General features: G+C 39.6%; 1 protein-coding gene and 1 pseudogene across 13 annotated transcripts in view; both read left to right on the top strand.

Moving 5' to 3' along the window:
• The window catches only part of RBMS3 (RNA binding motif single stranded interacting protein 3), a gene marked incomplete at its 3' end in the record, with an annotated part of 743,397 nt that overhangs the window by 229,385 nt on the left and 493,393 nt on the right, over window positions 1-20,619 (top strand). For all 12 annotated transcript variants that reach the window (XM_082637571.1, XM_082637569.1, XM_082637570.1 and 9 more), the window contains one exon: window positions 9,171-9,229. In XM_082637571.1, coding sequence (XP_082493697.1) covers window positions 9,171-9,229 — 59 coding nt within the window. The remainder of the gene's footprint in view (window positions 1-9,170; window positions 9,230-20,619) is intronic.
• LOC309813894 (DNA primase large subunit-like) lies at window positions 13,133-15,158 on the top strand (annotated as a pseudogene). The gene has a single exon. The product of its transcript is annotated as a DNA primase large subunit-like (transcript).

The raw sequence follows: 20,619 nt of genomic DNA, 5'->3' as shown, positions 1-20,619 counted from the left end.
TGGAACCCAAGGGAAGAATGTTTCAAAATGAAAGTTTTCCAGGTTAAATGGTAGTGAGAAGTCAAAGATGATGATAACTGATTTTTTTACTTATTAAGAAGTTACTAGTTAATTTTCAGTTATGTTCCAATAATAGAAGTCAGTATTTAGAATGTAATTAGAAATTAAGAAGAAAGAAGTAGAATGAGCAGAGCAATCATTCAAGAACACTCTGTCAAGGAATGAAAAGAGAGAAACTTGATGATAGCCAATGTATAGGAAGAAATGATCTACAAATGTTCAAGGGCAGGCAGAGGGGAAAGAGCCCTGGTGCTGGGGAAAAAAGATTAAGTTTCAGAAAACATAGATGACATATAGGGAAACAAGGGCACAGATGTGGCAGGGATGAATGGGAGTTGGAAGAGAGAAAAGGAGAAGCAATGGCTTCCTTTTTGAGACAGGAGGTTGGCAGGAGGCACTAGAGCTGAGAGGCAGGCCCCATGCTCTGAAGCCAGACAGCCCAGGATTCTGCTTTTGCTACTTCCTAGTCATGTGACCTTGAGAAAGTTACTTCAGGTGTTTCTGTCTCAGTGTTCTTGTCCGTAACACAGCTAGTGACCACATTCAGGGCTTGTTGTGATGACTAACAAGAGCGGATATACATAGAGAGCCTAGAAGAGGGGCTGGCCCATAGAAAGTGTTGTAAAAGTGTCAACTAAATAAAACAAATAGGGATGGACATTAGAGGGGTTTTGAAGGGAGGACCCATGAATCCTGGTAGGATCCTTTGCTTCCGGTAAGAGAAGTATTTAAAATCTCTGAAATCTAAAATCCACTTACAGAAGACCAGGATTGGGCCCTTGAAGACCAAACGGCCTTGGGGTGGGACACTATTGACAGTCAACCATGCGTGGATGAACTAGGAGTGGACAGCAGTGAGAACCAAGGAGGGCCAGGGTCAAGACGTGGTCCACCAAGTACCATGACTTGTTGGCTGCTGGCTGGGAAAGGGGGAACTTGAGAATGAGTGGGCCTGTGGTAGTAACTGGAACAGTGGGTACTGGTGGGAGGTCAGAAGGCAGATGCATATGGAAAGGTAGTGGGGGCTGCATGGAAGGGGCTGAACTTTGAGATCAGACTGAGCAAGGAGTTAGGTGTTGCCAGGAGGAGACTGGTTGAGTGGAGGAGAAACTGTGAATTGACTTGGAGTATAAATGAGAGGTCATATGAGTGTCAAAGCATGTGCTTCCTAAGGAGCCTCTGCCAGCACAGAGACTGGCTGTATCAAATAGTCAAGAGATATTGTTGTCCAAGTTATGCATGGACATTTGTATGCTACACGGTAAATGTATAGCTTATGTAAAGCATAAGGCAGGCTTTAGTAAGACAATGGAAGAAATTTCAACGGGTCACCCATTGTACTAGGAAGTTTAGCACACACTATTTTATTTCATCTTTACAGGCACGAAAAAAAGCAGGCCTAGTGATTACACTATACAGATCAGCAAACTGAGGTACCAAGGTTTTGAGTAGTTTATTTGTTTCACATCCTATGGGTGGTACAGGTCAGATTCAAGTCCATATTTTTTTTAACTTCTTATTTTATATTGGACTGTAGTTGATTAACAAGGTTGTGTTAGTTTCAGGTGTACAGCAAAGTGATTCAGTCATACGTATACATGTATCTATTCTTTTTCAAATTCTCAAGTCCATATTAATTGGTTCCAAAGCCTATTCTCTTTCCTCATTAGCACAACAAATATTAAAGGATGTTAAGCATGCTGAAATGTGCTATGATTGGTTGTAGAAAGTACCCAAAAGGATGTGGTTTGCCATCCCATTTGTTTGCATGGAAATCTCTTTCTCGCAAGCTTTCTCTAAGATGACAGGCTATATACACTAACTGCATAACATAAATACAAAACCTCAAATGTAACCAAGAGTTAGCAAGTTTGTGATTTTTGTTTTGTTTTGTTTCAGAATTTGAAAGTATTCATTTTCAGTCTAGTATATTCATTCCAGCTTTACATCCATTTCTCATTAAAGAACGAGCAAAGACACTAACCAGTTACTAATCATTATTTGCCTGCCAGTTATTTTTTTCATATTAGTACTCTAATTCAATCAAACTAGGAACTAGCAACTAGTTATTTCAGATGAAGGAAGAGAGTTACATAGACATTGCCCATGTGTTTTCTTTGGACTTTCTAAAAAGTCCCTGACAAAAATTTCAAAGCAGCTGTCTTTGAGTTGTAAGTTGTCATTATATGAGGTAGATGAAAAAATATTATTAAGCAAAAACTCTGAAAACATTTGTAGTCCATCTTTTTCAACACAGAATATCATTTGATCAAAAGCAAATGCTGTTTGCAGTTTTGAAAGTAGTTCTCCGTGGCTGTAGGAAGTTCCCTCAGACTGTGAATTTTGCAGATGCTTTGGTGTTTGTATGTCATTCTCTTTCTTGACGTGGTGGTTCTCATAACACTATCAGCAACATTAGCATCACCTGGGATCCTATTAGAGCTGCAACTCCTCCAGGCCCACCTCTTACCTGCAGAGTCTGTATTTCTGGGAGTTGGGCCCAGCAATCCGTGTGTTAATAAGCCCTCCAAGAGATTCTGGGGCACATCAAAGTCTGAGAACCACTGTCTTAGAGTTGGTCAGATTGTAAATGCAGCATGACAGCCCTAGGACCGTGGTGAACCTATCTGTAGCGTGAAAACAGTAATTTACTAAATAGTAATACATCTGTCTAAAAAAGAAATTTTTTTTTAGAATTGTTTTTCTTATCCCTAAGGAGTATAAAAAATATTTCTGATTGTCAAAATGTTACCCCTTCTTTAAACACTTCCTCCTCCTTAAAATTTTCTTCAATTCTCCGAGCTAGAAACTCTTATTTTGTTTTCTTTGGAGTGTGCTAGTCCAAAGTTGTAAATTAAAAAGGACATTTCGGGCTTCCCTGGTGGCGCAGTGGTTAAGAGTCCGCCTGCTGATGCAGGGGGCACGGGTTCGTGCCCCGGTCCGGGAAGATCCCACATGCCGTAGAGCGGCTGGGCCCGTGAGCCATGGCCACTGAGCCTGCACATCCGGAGCCTGTGCTCCGCAACGGGAGAGGCCACAGCAGTGAGAGGCCCACGTACTGCAAAAAAACAAAAGGATATTTCGGTTTGTGCAATAAACTTGTGACATTTATTTGGTGTGGATTCAAGAGTATGATTATCTCTGGGGGGATAAAAAGAATGCCCAAACTACTAGGCCAAGAACCAGGTTCTAGAGTATTAGTTGTCTGTTCTGGGTGATACTTATTGGCCTCTGTTGTCACACACACATGTGGGTGACAGAGAACTTGGAGGTGTTAGGTGAGGGCTTGGTGGGACCCACTGCCAAATCACTGTGTCAAGAATTTAAGGAAGTCTCATCTTCATTCCCTTTATCAAAGCTCACCAGACCTTGGATAAGAGGTTATTGTGTTAGTTTGCTAGGGCTGCCATAACCAAGTACCACTTAAGCAACAGAAATTTATTTTCTCACAGTTCTGGAAGCTAGAAATATGAGATGAAGGTGTCAGAAGTGTGATTTCTTCTGAGGCCTCTCTCCTGGCTTGTAAATGGTCATCTCTTCCTTCTGTGCCTTGTGGTCTTTCCTCTCTGCCTTTGTCCTAATTTATAAGGATGTCAGTCGTATTGCATTAGGGCCCATGCATAGGACTTGGTTTTACCTTACCTCTTTATTTTTTTTTCGTATATCCATTCTTGATCAAATTCTTTTCCTACTTAGATTGTTATATAATATTGAGCAGAGTTCCCTGTGCTACTATAAAGTATACCTTACTTCTTTAAAGGCTACCTGCCCAAATATGGTTACATTTTGAGGTGTTGGTGTTAAGCCTCAACATATGAAATTTGAGGGGACATAGTTCTGCCCACAATAGTTACTCCTGGCTTTGACCACTTGTTTGTAGAATGAATTTTTTAATGACTCAGAATGTTAATGGGCTGTAGACTTGTTCTCTTGTAGATGGAACCTGGATGATGTGGTCCCTCAAAGAGATAGTCCCACCACATTCCTACTGGATCTCAAAAGCCATAGATGTACCCCATTAGCATCCCCAAGTGCCAAAGAATGAATGAGGCTTCTAGAAGTAGGCAAACAATCACATTGGCTAAAAGGATAATATTCCATCCATTAAATAAATGTAATACCTTTGTTCTTGTCTTGGTATCAGTATAGAAGGCTTGTGAAAAATGAGTTAGCTGGGAGTTGATTGACTGTGGAAACTATTTTCAGTCTCTGCCTATATTACTTGAATTAATATACACAGTGGGTGATTCAGTAAAAGGCTTTAAAAAGAAATTCTTTATAGAAAAATCCCACCGAATTGATGTCTTCATAATTGATGAAGAGTAGACCCATAATTGCTCTATTTTCTCCTCACTTTTGGAAAATAAAAGATTCCATTAGTTTAAATGAGGCTTCTATGTGGAATAATCAAGGGTATCCACAAATGACTCAGATGCTATTTAAGAATAAGAATAAATGTCAGAAAGAATTGACTATTTCTTTAAAAAATTAAATGTAAATATTTTATTGACAAGCTCAGGTAAGCGTATTTTTTAGAGTTGATAGACAACACATGAATTATAAAACTCAGCTGTGAAAACTCACAATGTAGTAAGTGGGTGGTTATTGTGCATTGGCTTCTGTTTGTGATCACCGGGCTGTGTTTGGAGAATTTATGGGCACTCAGGATAGTTGGTGGCTTTGTAGATATGACATGGAATTGTTTATTTTTATATAGAAAAGCGCCCTAGCAGTGCTGTCTTAGGTGCTTCTCATACTGGCTAGAGAAGGCACTGAGCCCAGATGGAAAGAAGTATGGTTAAAAAAAATGTGCTCATTTATTTGTTTCCCCCAAGAAGTTGAAACCCCCCCAGGAAGTTGACTGTGGGTGATATTTTATCTCTTCTAGCTTCAGGAAGTGAAAACATAGAAGAGAGAATTGGGGACCCTGCTGAGGTGTCTACTTCCAGGCATTGTTCAGTAATTGGGTCACATATTTTCCTCTAATATCAGATTGTGCTTTCCACTTGTGGGTGGCATAAAAAAAAAAGAAAAAAAGCTTTCTGAACACTTAAGGTCTTGATCTAAACTCCAAAAAGGGGAAGAGTAAATAAATAATATAATGTAAGTTTAGGAATAATTTTACCTGAGAAATATTTTTTTTCTTTAGAATATAAAAAAAATATCTTTAGTCAGTAGTTTTTACTCTACTTTGACAAGACATAAGAGAAATTTAATACAATTCTTCACAGGTACATTATATGGGTGGTTTTTGTCTTTATGGTGGTTTTAGGTCTTTTCAAAAAAAAAGTCTAAACTTGATTTACCTACATCAGTGGCTGACTTTGCAGGGCAGGGAGGATACAGCACCAGTCATGCAGAAAGTCCCTGTTTGTCATCGTGAGAGTTCAGACATGAACTAGAACCAATGGCCCATTAAATACCTTCTCTTGTTGTTTAAAGCATATTCTAGCTTTGTGAAATAATTGTTAATGCAGAATCTTGTAACTGAGCCAAGGACTGAAATTCCTCTAACTCCAGCCAGAGTAGAGGCTGAATTAACAAGTTGTGTTCTATGGTTTTGTGATTCTGGACCATTGGAAAGTCTCGCCTAGAGAGTAATTACATATAGGGAAGTCAAGAAACAGCATACTTTGCTTTTTGGCATGTGTGTGTGTGTGTGTGTGTGTGTGATTTTTCCATGTATAGTAGTATTGTAATACTTTCTGAATAATAAAATTATTTTTTTAGGAAAAATGTTGCTTGCTAAAATAGTCACAAATGTTTTCTACAAGAAAACATTTCACTTTTGTGGCTGTAAAAGACTGATAGTCATCTTTTCCATATACTGCATTTTATGAAGAAGAAATCCTTGTAACAGTGATACAGTAGGACAACATGGACACCATAGGTTAAGAGTCCCATTGTGAGACAGAATTCACTATGACATACAGTAAGTTTCAATTTCCTCTTTAAGAGACAGAGCTAAATTTTAATTTAGAAGGTACTTATGGAAAAATTTCAGGAGTGGCTTTAGAAACAAAAGAAGAAGGAGTTTTGTCTTAAGGGTTTATGTGCCTAATGTGAGATGGTTATAAATGTCCTAAATTCTTTTTCTTCCTCTGGTTTTTACTTCTTCCATATTGTATTGATGGGTGCTTTGTGTGGGGAAAAATGTTTCAGCAAATGTTCCCTTTTTTCTCCCTTTTTGTTTTCTTCTCTAAGTTCCATATAATTTTGCAAATGTTTACTTGTCTGAATAGTCCAAACCTAGCAAACATCACTGTAGTTAATGGGTACATTTATAGGTACCTTTAAACATTGTCTACTGAACACACTGTTCAAATATATTATTGTACTGGTTATTTTCCTAAAAGAGAAACTCTTGGGATGAAATAGAGCTCTAAAGAGAGGCTGTATGTATGTCCTGGGGGTTGGGGAAGGTGGAAGGAGGAAGAATTTGGGGGAGAGTGGGCTTGTATATACAAGGTGTTAAAACCAGTTCAAAGAGCATTTGAAAAGCTAGATATCTGTAGGCAACTTATAAAGGAACATTAGGATAAGAATGTCGGTTTAGATACAAAACTAATTAATGTTGAACATGGCAATAAGCTGTAACTTTAGGGTTATCTTTTCCACTGGACAGAAATTATTTGCATCTCTGCTCAATAAAAATCTACAAGTTAAAAAAGAATGAGGCAACAAACAGTTTGTCATACTAAATAAACCATGAAAAGATTTGAACCTATGGGTAATTGTATGATTAAGTACAGTGAGAATATAGTTAATAAAATCCCAAACATTAAAAATAACAATATAAATGCAAATTATTCTTTTAGCAAATAACGTTACCTTCCAAGTTTCTTAGTGGAAGATTTTGACAGTCTAAGTAGTAGTGTTTTAAGCTGAGATTTGGGACAGAACCTTAACCCCCTTCCACTTCTTATCTACCTCAGAGAATGCCAAGGACTGGAGACAGTTTTATGTAGCAGATAACAGCAAAAAAGTGATTGTAAGAAAAGCTAATATTAAATGAGCACTTTCTCTATGCCAGCCAGTGTTATCAGCACTCTAGGTGAACCCCACAACCTTATGAGGTAGAGACTGTTATCATGATTTTATAGGTTTACAAGTAGATGTACACAATTTTAAATAAATATCATCTAAATCAATATAAAAATAGATTGATATCATTATAGATGGTGAAATGACACAAAGAGCACATAAGACTTAGTTAATCAAATATACCCTGGCTGAACTGAGATTCGAGCCATGGAAGTTTATTGCCACAGTATATTCTTTTAATGACTACATTGCGTTGCCCTGGAGATCAAATACGTGGATCCCCAAAGATGTGAAGGTTGATTGAGCAAGACGACTTGATATATGTAGCTTTTCTACTTTAGAGGCTGCGTGCTATATTAGTTAAGCACTGCACCAAACTCAAAAATCCCATATTCAAGTCCCTACTGGAAGTTTCACAAATTATGTGATTTTGATCAAGTTAATGATCTTTTAGAACATACTTTCTTCATCTGCAAAATAGTAAGAGACACTTTCAACCCTAGCTCTCTTCGATTTCGTTTACTGTAGGGTTATCATTGCAATGGTGCAGGAAGGGCAGGGGTACTAAAGATGCAAGTAGCTGAAGCGTCAGGTTTATGCTCCTGAAATCTGCCCAGTTCAGCTTTGGACAGCTCCAGCCCAGTTTGGCTGATTTAAGAAGGGTGGAGCTTATAGGTGGGAATCATCTCAGACTCCTTCCACTGATCTCATACAATTATTCCTGTTTCTATTGTGGCCTACCAATAGCTCAGCTCCTACTGGAATGATCTCCAAGGCTGTAGGTGATATTAGTATAATGATAGCTGTTCCATTGGGGAAAAAAAAAGAGGCAAAGGCATTTCTAGCACTATGCTATTTTCAACACTAGAATTTTAATAAATGACCACTCCAAGAATTTAATGCTCCAAAGAATTAATGGTATAGTACAAGGTGATTACAAATGGAAAAGAAACATTGGTGGTAGGGAACCTAGTTCATTAATACACAGAATGTTTAATATTTATCCTATGTTCTTATACTTCCTTAGGAACATAGAATTAAAGGAAAACTTGCCAAATATTTTGTGACCATAGCTGAAATCTTGAACATAAGATGAGTTGTTAATAAACTTGGTATTTAAATTTGCATTATAACTTCTCCATGTTCTTATGTTGATCTAGAAGCATCTTTCATGGAATCCTAAAAAAGGACAGGGTCTTAGGACTTATCTTCTTCAGTCCTATCATTTATACCTCATAAATAGGCTCAACAAAATTATTTCATTCCCCATATTACCCATCTTTGAAAAAAAAAAAACTTAGACTAGGTCTTCTGCAAGAGATGATAAAATAATTAAAACATTTATGATGTAAATATATAGATATATTATGGTAGAAATTTTATTGTAGAGGAAGCACCATGGATAACCTATATCATTGATTCTTTACAGCAAACCTTTATTTAGCTTCTCCATGGTGTTAGGCATGGAGAATACAAAACTCAGTCCTTATCCTCAATTAACTTACAGTATAACTAATACCTTTTTAGTAGCAAAAAAAAAAGTCCTATTTATCCTACAACCTGCTCGCAACATTTCAACTTAACCCTCTCCCAAGTCATGAAAAGTGATTGCTCCAATTCTCATTTTTACAAATGAGAAAATGGGCTTGGATAAGTCGTGCTGACTGCTCAGGGTTACAGCACTAGGTAAGTGCCCGAGCTAGACGCAGGCCCTGATCAGCCTGGCTCCAAGGCCTGTGCATTTTTCCATGAATCCACAGAGTGTGATTTACTTTGATCACAATCACACACAATCCCCTCTTAGCCACCTATGACAGCCTGACGGGTTTATTTTCAAAGGCTCAACCCAGTGATTATGTAGGGAAGGAAGCCCATTCTCTAGTTATAAAGAGGAGCTGGTGAAAAGAGGTCATCCAGCTGTGAAATGGGGATTCAGAGCTTGTTTTCTTGGTTTATTCCTGCTCAATTGTGTGTGCACCGATGTTTATTACGGTGTTTTAAGTGTCTTCATTGGGCTACAATAACGTGGATTTTTTTCTTTTTTCCTCTCTCTCTCTCTCTTTCAGGTATGGAAAAATCGTATCCACAAAGGCAATCCTTGACAAAAACACAAATCAATGCAAAGGTATGTGTCAGGGCCTTGATACCTGAGCTTGCGCCTGTGTGTTCCACTGATGGCTCCTCCTAGGCGAGGCCCAGGCACCAGCTGCACAACGATCCCAATGTACAGTATATGGCAACCTTTTTAAGAACGCCGAGGCTTTGATGAGTTGTATTTCTAGTAACATTGCTCATTAATTTTTTTTCATTAACAAACAAAATGAAAATCACAAATCAGAACAAGTATCAAATTGCTTCAGCATAAAACTAAATTACCTCCTAACAACTTTGGGTTGTCTGATTTGAATGATATCATCAGTGATGCAAATTGATTTCCTATATAAAAATGAGGAACTCTGGGGAAAACTTTCCCATGCAAAACACGTTCTCATTTATCTGTTGTTTAAAGCTTTAGCTACATTGGTTGATTAGGAATGAATTTACTGATGGGCCCATTGTGTCTCAGTTTCAGCTGTAAGCATCTCACAGGATCTCAGAATTTGTATCTTATCAAGGCTTCTATTTTTTTCCTGGAAATGTTTCTGAAGTTATTTGACTATATCTGTGGCTCATGTTTTTTTCATGTCTGGGAATCCAGTACTCTTTTAAGGGCTGCATTCATTTATTTGTGAAATCTATATGGGCTCTCTTGCATGACTGAGTTCATACTGGAAAATTGAAATCCTTTTTGTAACATGTGTTATTTGTTGTTTCTCTAATCCAGTCATTTTTATAATACCAACATCAAGAAATATGGTAGAGCCAAGATCATTCTAAACACTGCCCCTATTTCATGTACAAATATAATGTGTGCACGTTTTTGGAACACTTATACACTGAGAGTATATCCTGGCTTAATTGGGTAATGGTCAGATTCAAATCAGCAATTAAAGAAAAAAACAACATTCCTTGTGTCCTGTAAACTCACAAATGCCCCAGGTATTTAGCTACTACAAGACAAAAATTAATAAGACATCATTTCTATCATCTAATATTTCAATTTCTAGTTGAAAAGGAAACCACCAAGAAAACCAAGAAACTAATCTTAATATATGTGTTAGGATCAGTATATCAGCCTAATATATGTGAGAGTGTAACAGTGATGTCTATAATACAGGGATCCACAAAATACTCTGGGAGGAGAATATGGAGATTCCCTTTTGGGAATGAAGTTTGTAAAGGCAAGGCAGAATGGATGGCCTTGGGAAAGGTTGGTGTTCAGGAGAAAGAATTTCAGAATGTAATTGAGCAGACCCATATAACTAGAATAGAAAAAATGCCCAGGTAAGGATATCGGTAGAAAAAAGGAAGGGGCCAAGAGTTTGGAGGCATTTATAAAGTTATCCTGGACATTTTGAACTTAATTCTGTACACAACCCTCATATGTTTTTTTGAGCACAAACGATATGATTCTACCTGTGTTTTAGAAAAGTTATTTTGCCAAAGTGGGTGAAACTGAGTTACAAGGAGGAAGAAACTGGAGGCAGAAAAAAAGCAATGCACAGTTGAAATCCATAGGTCACAAGGAAAATGAGGAAAGTCCCTCAGGCACTGTTAGAAAAATGGAAAGGGGGTCACGTGAGTTTTCAAAGGTAGAATTAGATATTTTCTATAAAGGTGAAAGGACGCTAGCAATGAAACCCACATGTTGAGCTGTCATTGTTGGGGAAGAGGGCTGTGTCACTGACTGAAGTAGGAAGTCCAGAAGTAGTAGTAGTGGGTTTTCGGGAGAGGTGGTGAGTTATGTATCGGACATCCTGAGCTAGAGGCCCTGGTGTAGCATCCCTGTGGGCAAGGGCAAGGCGGAGCTACAAGAAAGCTCAGAGCTACAATGATGACCATAACCAAGGGAGCAGATAATAACACTAAGGGTAACTTGTAGGGGAGGTGGTGGAGTGGGGTCCATTAGGATAGGCAGCTGAAAACTGCACCTTGGAGGACATATATGAACAACATTGGGCCATGACTGTGAGATATTCTTCACTCTCAGCCCGTGGGAAGCATGTGGTGTGTGAGAAGCCTTAGACTATTAATTCTGTCACTTCCAGACATGCCTGACCGATTCCCAAAGTTTGGGGTAAAAATATCTACAGGAGCAACCAGAGACAATTGAGGCACCCAACTCAGGCAGTCAGTAATATTGATTGAGCCCCAGTCATGAAGGCAGATACTTCACAGACAAGCAAGCCCTTTGAACCTCAGTGGATCCCATGACTTGCCTGATCCTTGGAGTGGTCCATATGGAGGGACCCTCCATTAGGCAAAGGTTTGCTCGGGAATGCAAGTATCTCTTGTCACTGTACAACACTGGTGAAACCAAAAGGGTCCATTGCTAACCTGGAAAAGCTGTATCTTAGACTATAATCATAAGGTTTGAAGAGGAAGGGGATGTAGCTGAAGCGGATTGTCAGAGTTTCCATAAGCAATTATCTCTTACAGTGGGGTGCTGATCTGGACAGATGTGGTGGGTATACTTACCTCAACCCCTAACACTCCTGTCCACATCTTCTTGTAACTGCTTATTTAATTTCCTCTCTCTCTCCAAAGAAACCTTTAGACTCAGTGAAGACAGGACCTGTGTAATCTAGAAAATGTATCTTCAGAGAAGGGAGTTGCAGGGGAATGCTTGACTGTCTATTGGAAATACTGGAAGAAAATATTAGAACATATCTCTGTTTTGATGTCAAGTTTCTGTGTGTTTTATAAGGTACCTGTTGGTATAGTTTTATAAATGCTCATGTTTTAAACACATAAGTATATAAATATTGAGTTTGCTGCTCTAAGATATTTTTATTTATAATACTATGGATGTAAAAGGTAGTTTGGAGACTACTGGTCTCAAACATAATAAGCACTGATAAATTTGGAAGGAGAAAGTGGAGGGAGGGAAGGAGGGAAGAACGATAAGGAGAAATAAACAGAGGGAGGGACCACAGAACCCCCTCGGGGCATCCTTGAAGGAAAGGCAGTTAAGGATGATTTTATGTGAGGCAGAGGGCTGTTAGACTTTTTGCCTTGAGGCTTATGTCAAAGAGGCAGGTGATCACACAGTCATTTCACACTAATAAAAGCCTCCAGTGGAATTTTCTGGCCTCAGTGTTTGGAGTCTGTGGATGGCAGTGGTGACTGAATCACACCTTTCACCAAGCACGGGGGGCGGGTACCCTAAAAGTAAGCCCCTGTGGTCAGAGAGATACTACTGCCGCTTCCATGTCTGGGGGAAAATACTACTTTAATGATACTTTAAGTCCTATTTAGAGTAGTATTATTATTTTCTTCAGAAAAACGGCCCCTGAGATAGTTACAGGTAGAAACGCCATACAATTGGGAAGAGAGAGCAATTCCATTTATGGAAAGTTGTTTATAGTCATTGATGAGTGTGTGAGCGTGTTGCTGAGGCTGGAAAGAGGGTCACTGTGAATTCAAGGAGCTGATGGGACCAGGCACCAGAGCAGCATTGAAGCATTGATTTAAATAGCCAAGAATTGGAGCAGGAGTAGTACTGGAAAAATGGACTGATGCAGAAGGTATTTGTGGGGAAATAGGAGGAATGATACCAGGATACTATAGACCATGGTGAAGATGAAGGTGCATTGGTTATAAAATGTTGTGAGGTGAGATTTACATTGGAGATTTTAGGTAGGAGGGAAGCCATATGGAGTTAGGAGCAAGGGGGACTCCCCACTTACACGTCCAGTGGGAGAAGGGATGGTAGGGGGAAAAACACACTTGGGAGGGCTACAAAGGCCCAGTGTCCCCAGAATAAATCAGTTAATGATTGGAAACATGCAAATGGAAGCAACTTGCAGTGATAGTTTATATCCACTCAGGATGCAAACGTAACATGTGGGCCTTCCAAGGCTGGTTACTGTGAAACTAATTCACCCCTTCTTCATTAGGGCTATGCTAATTTGGTAGAGCCTTTTTTTTTTTTTTTTTCCCCCCGGTACGCGGGCCTCTCACTGTTGTGGCCTCTCCCGTTGCGGAGCACAGGCTCCGGACGCGCAGGCTCAGCGGCCATGGCTCATGGGCCCAGCCGCTCCGTGGCACGTGGGATCTTCCCGGACCGGGGCACGAACCCATGTCCCCTGCATCGGCAGGCGGACTCTCAACCACTGCGCCACCAGGGAAGCCCGGTAGAGCCTTTTGAAAGTCAATATGGGGTCCTGTACGAACTCTCCCCCCGCCCCCCCGCCCCGGGGAAAACGCTTGCCGGGCTTTGTCTGTTTTCACGCCTGGTGTGGCTGGAGGTAACAAGATGCAGTTTCTTGGAGGAAATCGGAGGAAACTGAGGTTGGCAGATGACCAGAGGAATGCTTGCTACCCACATAGCCTTCTGTTTTACTTGCAGCTGCCTTCTGGAAACATATCTTTGATAGAATTTGAAAACTTGGCTATCGATAGAGTTAAATTGCTAAAAGCAGTTAAGAATCTTGGTGTGAGCTATGTGAAAGGAACCGAGCAGTACCAGAGTAAGCTGGAGGCTGAGCTTCGGAAGCTTAAGTTTTCCTACAGAGAAAACTTGGAAGATGAATATGAACCCCGAAGAAGAGATCACGTTTCTCACTTTATTTTACACCTTGCTTACTGCCAGTCTGAAGAGCTTAGGCACTGGTTCATTCAACAAGAAATGAATCTCCTTCTATTTCAATTCAGTAGAAGGACACAATTCAGAGTTTCTTAAAGGAGAGCCATTTGCAGTTTGAGGCTATAACTGATGAAGAAGTGATGAAGAGAAGACTCTCTGAGAACAGGATATTGTGGCTTCATCACACAGTTTAGGTGGGGTTCAGTTGGAGTCAGTTTATAAGAGCCCTTTTGCTGATGCTCTGGATTTGTTCCGAGGAAGGAAAGTCTATTTGGAAAATGGCTTTGCTTATGTACAACTCAAGGACATTGTGGCGATCATCCTGAATGAATTTAGAACCAAACTGTCCAAGGTTTTGGCTTTAACAGCCAGGTCCTTGCCTGCTGTGCAGTCAGGTGAGAGACTCCAGCCTCTGCTCAGCCACCTCAGTCATTTGTACACTGGTCGAGACTACAGTACACAGGCAAATGTTGGGAAGGTTTCTTTAGATCAGATCGATTCGCTTTCTACCAAATCCTTCCCACCTTGCATAGATCAGCTACATAAAGCCCTGCGGGAAAATCACCATCTTCGTCATGGGGGCCTCATGCAGTACGGCCTCTTCCTGAAGGACATTGGCCTAACCTTGGAACAGGCATGGCAATTCTGGAAGCAGTCATTTATCAGAGGAAAGATGGATCCAGATAAATTTGATAAAGGCTACTCTTACAATATCCGTCATAGCTTTGGAAAGGAAGGCAAGAGGACAGACTACACACTTTACAGTTGCCTGAAGATTATCCTAACCAATCCACCAAGCCAAGGGGATTATCATGGGTGCCCTTTCTGGCACAGCAATCCTGAACTGCTGAGGCAGAAGATGCAAGCGTACAAGATCCCTCCCTCAGGGATCAACCAGATTTTGGATTTAGTAAAAGGGACACATTACCAGGTAGCCTGTCAGAAGTTCTTCAAGATGACACATAATGTAGATGATTGTGTCTTTTCTTTGAGTCATCCAAACAGTTCTTTTTTGAGAGCCAGCAGATCCTCAGTGGAGGTAAAGACATCAAGAAGGAATCCATCCAACCAGAAACGCCCCAACCCAAACCGAGTGTCCAGAGAAGCAAGGATGTGTCATCTGCTCTGGCCTCACTCATCTCCTCTCTGGAAATGGATCTGGAGGGACTAGAGGAGTTACTTCAGTTACTTCAGTGAACAATCCCTGGGCAGTTGGTAGCCCGTCTTCCTCACTGGCTTTTATTTCCTACTTTATGATTTTATCTTTTTCTTTTTTGCCTGCCATCTCCCTCCACCCGACCCCGCTTCATCCATCCACACATGCATGAGCTTCTCGGGAAGGCAGCCTTGCAGGTAAAAACAAAGACCTCAGGTATATTTTGCTTTGACAAAAGAGAAGAGGAAGAATTTCTTTTGAAATCTAACACTTGAATGGTGTGATTTAAGTCCCATTTTAGGAGATAAAACAGCTTTCTGTCCCCTAGAAACAGTACAACTGAGAACAGCTTTTATTTTAACGCTTATCACTGTAATGTTGACCCAGGACTTTTCTGGACCATTTTTGTTAATAAATATCAAAATGTAAAAGAAGAAAAAAGTCAATATGAAAAGAGCAATCGGGAATGTACTATGATGCTACTAATTCTACTGAGAGATTTTATTCAGACATATTTTTAAAGTGTTTTATATGCTCACGCTTAGCACCACTTTATTCTCTATATGGGTACCACTGTTATACAGCCATTACCATGACAATCGAGAGGACTAAACTACGACAAACCATGGAATTGTTTATTAGAGGAAGTTCAGTGAGTATGGAAGAATATAAAATCATGTGTACCATAAACATGGAGCTATGGAAATATTTGACAGTCAGTAGTGCTCATGGTTATGTCTGTGGGTGGCCAGGATGCTTGGTGCAAACACTGCCTTTCCACTTCATAGATGTGTGACCTGTGGTCAATCCCTTAACTTTGCTGGGTGCCTCAGTTTCCCCATCTATAAAATGATAATAATAATAGGGCCTGACTTGATAATTAAATGAGTTAATACATAGGTAATGCTCAACAATACCTTGTGCTGACTGTATAAAATGGCAATACTAAGCAAGGAAAATCTTTGTGTTAAGGTGATAGATTATTATTAACTTCACATTTCCCCAAACTTGTGATATTGTCTTTTCTAGGGAAAAAAAAAGGCAAAAACAGCTCTTGGAAAAACTAAAGTGGTTTCAATTATATTTATATTTTGGTTGTTCTTTCTGTTAAACCTTAGTAGCACCTGCCTATGTTTCTTTGTTTTTGTAAATTAATGTTAGCTGAAAATAGCAATGAATTAAGAGAGAATGTTACCCTTTGCTTCTTTAACGAAAAGGTAGAAGAGAGTTCTTCTTGACCATTGCTTTCTTAAGGAGGGAAATGGAAATGGAAATGGTGTCTGAGATGGCTTTTTTAAACAAAATCACTAAGGGCATTGAGCCTGTCATTAAAGAATGAAAATTGGATTCGGTCTTCTTGGAGACACTTGCTTTTGAATCATTTGCAGTGTGGCCTCTGGACTAAGGCTATGCAACTGAAACCAAATATTATGGAGACGGGATTTATTGATTTTGTTTTTAGAGACATGATATGAGTTCAGTTTTTCATGAGCTGTTGCAAGTGAGGTATGAGAAAGTACATGCACTAGTCTCCTTAGAGGTGAAAAGAAACGGCATCAGAATTAACCCAACCCTGGACACTTCCTGGGTCTTAGCATCTGAAGGAAAGGCTTTTGTTCCCTCCTGCACCCCACCCCACCCCCAGGCCTCTAAGTCTGTATGGTAGGCAGGCCCGCATAAACACACTCACTCTCTATTCCGGAAGGGGTCGTGGGGAGCTCTTTCAACATAACCTCTCGTTTTCAGGATTGTTCTTTCTTGGGTGGTGGCTGCGGCAGCTTTCATTCTGTATAATACGGCAACATAAAACAAAACAGTCACCAGCAGGCCCAAATGACCAGAAATTGCTGAACAAAGCAGGCCGTAGCTCCAGATGGAGGGTAATGAAAAACAGATCGCAGTTCATTCAGCCACTCAAACACCAGGACCCAGTAAGAGCTATTGTACAAGTCACAGAGATTTGCACTACTTTGTTTTTGTTGTTTTGTTTTTCCCCATGTGTTTTCCTCCTGGGTCCAGTGTATTTGCTAATTTTAAAAAGTCAGGGGAAATGAAATGAAAGAAGCCATTGAAAACAAGGTGTAAATCTTCGTTGAATTGACTTGTCTCTGCCTTTTCCTGCTTTTTAAGTTTGGCTTCCTCTGTACCACCTCCCACCCCCGCCAGCCATTTTTTTTCTGACAGGCTATGAGTTTAGAGCAGAGGGAATGAGTAATGGATATTCCATAGAAAGTTTCCATGCTTAACAGCCAAAGGATATAAGAGCCATTAGAGTGTGCCAAGCATACCGACTTCTAAGATCTTGAAATACTCCCTTCTTGCCTTTGTTGTCACAGGCTGCTTGAATTATATTTATGGAAGATTATGTTGCCCTTACCATTTCATTGGACCCCTAAAACCAAAGTTGAAGACAAGGATCCAAAAGTTCTGAGATCATCCATGAAGGGTATCATTAATTCTTTATTAAATGAAACCATAAATTGTTATTCTTCTCTAAGAGAAATAATTCTGCATACTAGATTCATTTCTATAGAGAGGGATAGAACCCACCTAGATTGTTTCACGGAGGGGTGTGAATGAATCCATTTAGCAGTTCTAGATTCATGGCCCTGTTATATGCTTTTTAAAAGTATTTCTGGGGCTTCCCTGGTGGCGCAGTGGTTGAGGGTCCGCCTGCCGATGCAGGGGACACGGGTTCGTGCCCCGATCCCGGAGGATCCCACGTGCCGCGGAGCGGCTGGGCCCGCGAGCCATGGCCGCGGAGCCTGTGTGTCCGGAGCCTGTGCTCCGCAGCGGGAGAGGCCGCGGCAGTGAGAGGCCCGCGTACAGCAAAAAAAAAAAAAAAAAAAAAAAAAAAAAAGTATTTCTGGATAACTAAGTAGGAGGCAGTACACTTAGACAAATTTGGAATTAATCCATTTTATTTATTTTTTAATTTTCTCCTTTAGTCACTAACCGGGCGTATTTAAATAGCAAGTGAGGAAAGTGTGGATTTCTGTATTAAATCCCATGAACCTGGAGGGAGGGATGGATACTCTAGTTTGTCATATTTTTCTGTAGTCTTTGCAGGGTATGCAGTAGCCCCTACCTATAGACCGATCCTAGTAAGTGACACTGACATGCACCCGGGCAGAACGTGTGTGTAAGTAGAACCATTTGGTTTCCAGAAAATAGCATACCTACCCGGGCCTAGTCCACAAGGAAACTAAGCAAGTAAAGGAAGAAACTAAACACCATGAAAAGCCTCTTTTCAATACCTGTTATTTCCCCAAAACAGTGAAAACTAAAATAAATATTCTGTGAAATTTATGAGTCTGAGGAATTACATTTTGAGAGGAATAGGCTCCTCCTCCAGCTGGGCTCACAGCCTCTAGAGCAAGGAGCCCAAGATGCAACGAGACTTGAAAAACACATTTATTTAATTTTCAAATACTGGAATTAGGTTACCAAAAAAAAAAAGATGAAAACAGTTCTGTTTAGACAACTAAATTTCCCATTTCCCTTTGCGGTATGAAGTGTGTGATTTTTCCCTGAACTTTTGTGAATTTTTCTCTAATCTGGTACAGTATTAATTTTGCACCTAGGCACAGGTGATCAATATATAAACATATATTCGCTTCCTTTGGTACTGATACTGAGTTTTGTTTTCATTTCAGAAACAGTTAGTTTGTGTAGGAACTTTGGTAACTTCAGTCAGAATTGTCCTGTAGGTACCTTTTACATGAAATTTTCATCCTGGGCCTCTTTTGAGAAAACTCCAGTGTTTATAGTCTTATAGCCAGAGTTACGAAAGAACACTTACTCTGAAGGTAAATAGTCGCCATGTGTTGTCTCCAACTCAGCCATACAACTGCAGCTAAAGACACTTCTCCTGTCAAGGATAATCCTTTCGAAACTGTTTTTCTCAGTTCAGTATATTCAGTATTTTAGAGGGTTCTTTTATGAAGATGATGATGATGATGCGATGGTGCTGAGTTAACTTTGAGAAGACTTTGAGATAAATGTAAAACAAAATATCTACTCATGTTTTGGGAGTCATACAACTGCACATTTTTCTTCAAGAGTGTCTTATAGCTCTATATTTACTCAGTATTTGCTTGTAATCACTGTGAATATACACATTAGGTGAAAGTAAAACTCTCCACCAACACTAAATTTAATAGGTAACAGTACTTTTTTTTTTAAGGTTTTTTTTTTTTTGATGTGGACCATTTTTAGAGTCTTTATTGAATTTGTTACAATATTGCTCTTGTTTTATGTTTCAGTTTTTTGGCTGCGATGCATGTTGGCTCTTAGCTCCCCGACCAGGGATTGAACCTGCACCCCCTGCATTGGAAGGTGAAGTCTTAACCACTGGACCACCAGGGAAGTCCCAACATTGCTGTTTTAAAGCATAAATGTATATTTGACATCATTTAATACTATAACCTATCTCCCTAGCTCTTTTGCATGTGAAGAGATTATTTTATTGGAAAAAAATATAAATAATTTGTGTGGAGTTTAAAATCATTTAAAAATAAAATGGTAGCCTAAATGTGAAAAGAATTTGAAAAATAGGGGACTTCCCTGGCAGTCCAGTGGTTAAGACTTTGCCTTCCAATGCAGGGGGTGCGGGTTTAATCCCTGGTCGGGGAACTAAGATCCCACATGCCTCATGGCCAAAAAAACCAAAACATAGAACAGAAGAAATGTTGTAACAAATTCAATAAAGACTTTAAAAATGGTCCACATCCCAAAAAATCTAAAGAAAAAGAATTTGAAAAAGAATAGATACATGTATATGTATAACTGAGTCACTTTGCTGTACACCTGAAACTAACACAGCATTGTTAATCAACTATACTCCAATATAAAATAAAAATTAAAAAATAAAATGGTAGAGTTATATTGCTCTCAGCCATAATCTGAATGTGACTTTTGCTAACGCATGTCTTCTAACTTCACAGAAATCCTTTTGTCCAGATATCCTGTTTGTTCTCCTGCTCCTGTCCTTCAACTCCCAATGTTTAGAGTTTGTTAAAATATATAAAAAATGCTCACTCTTCTTACCTCTGCTAGTCTGTTAATGATTTCTTCCAGAATTCACCTTCCCAAGAAGTCCTCAGTAGACTCTCCTCATCCTATTTACACACTTTACAACACCACCTCCTCTGAGTGTCATCTGGGAGCAAAGATCTTACACCCCCTTATCTCTTGGGCTTTTGTGATTAGTGTGTGTCTTCATCTAGATTATAAACTCCTCAGGCTTCTCATGGACCTTATTTTCTACTGCCAAAGTGTTGAGGAAACAGGACGGTTCAGAGGGGTCTTAGATTCCACGGGCTTTATCTTTCTCTCTGGGAGCCTTTTGATGTCACATCAGGAGAAAGATCAAACATGGCTGGGTATATGTTCCAAAGGCCTGTAAAATCACCGAGGATACCAGAGACATAGCATACATACATTTCCCAGTTATTCTTTAAAGGTAAGCACTTATAACTTTATTAGTGTTAGAGAATATTTATTAGTGTGTAATTATCCCTTTGACTTGTTTGAAGTTATCTATCTTCATTCATCAATGCTTTCATAAATATGTGGGAAATCCAATATATATAGCAATATTTCTTTTAAATAATATATGAACTGTAATGACATAGAATGGATAAATATTATATCTGTGTGTGTCCAGTTT

The sequence above is a fragment of the Mesoplodon mirus genome (genome assembly GCF_964341445.2).
Source record: "Mesoplodon mirus genome assembly, chromosome: 12".
Classification (NCBI taxonomy): Eukaryota; Metazoa; Chordata; class Mammalia; order Artiodactyla; family Ziphiidae; genus Mesoplodon; species Mesoplodon mirus.
The sequence above is the reverse complement of the archived record's forward strand: the minus strand, read 5'-3'. Positions and strand labels throughout refer to the sequence as shown.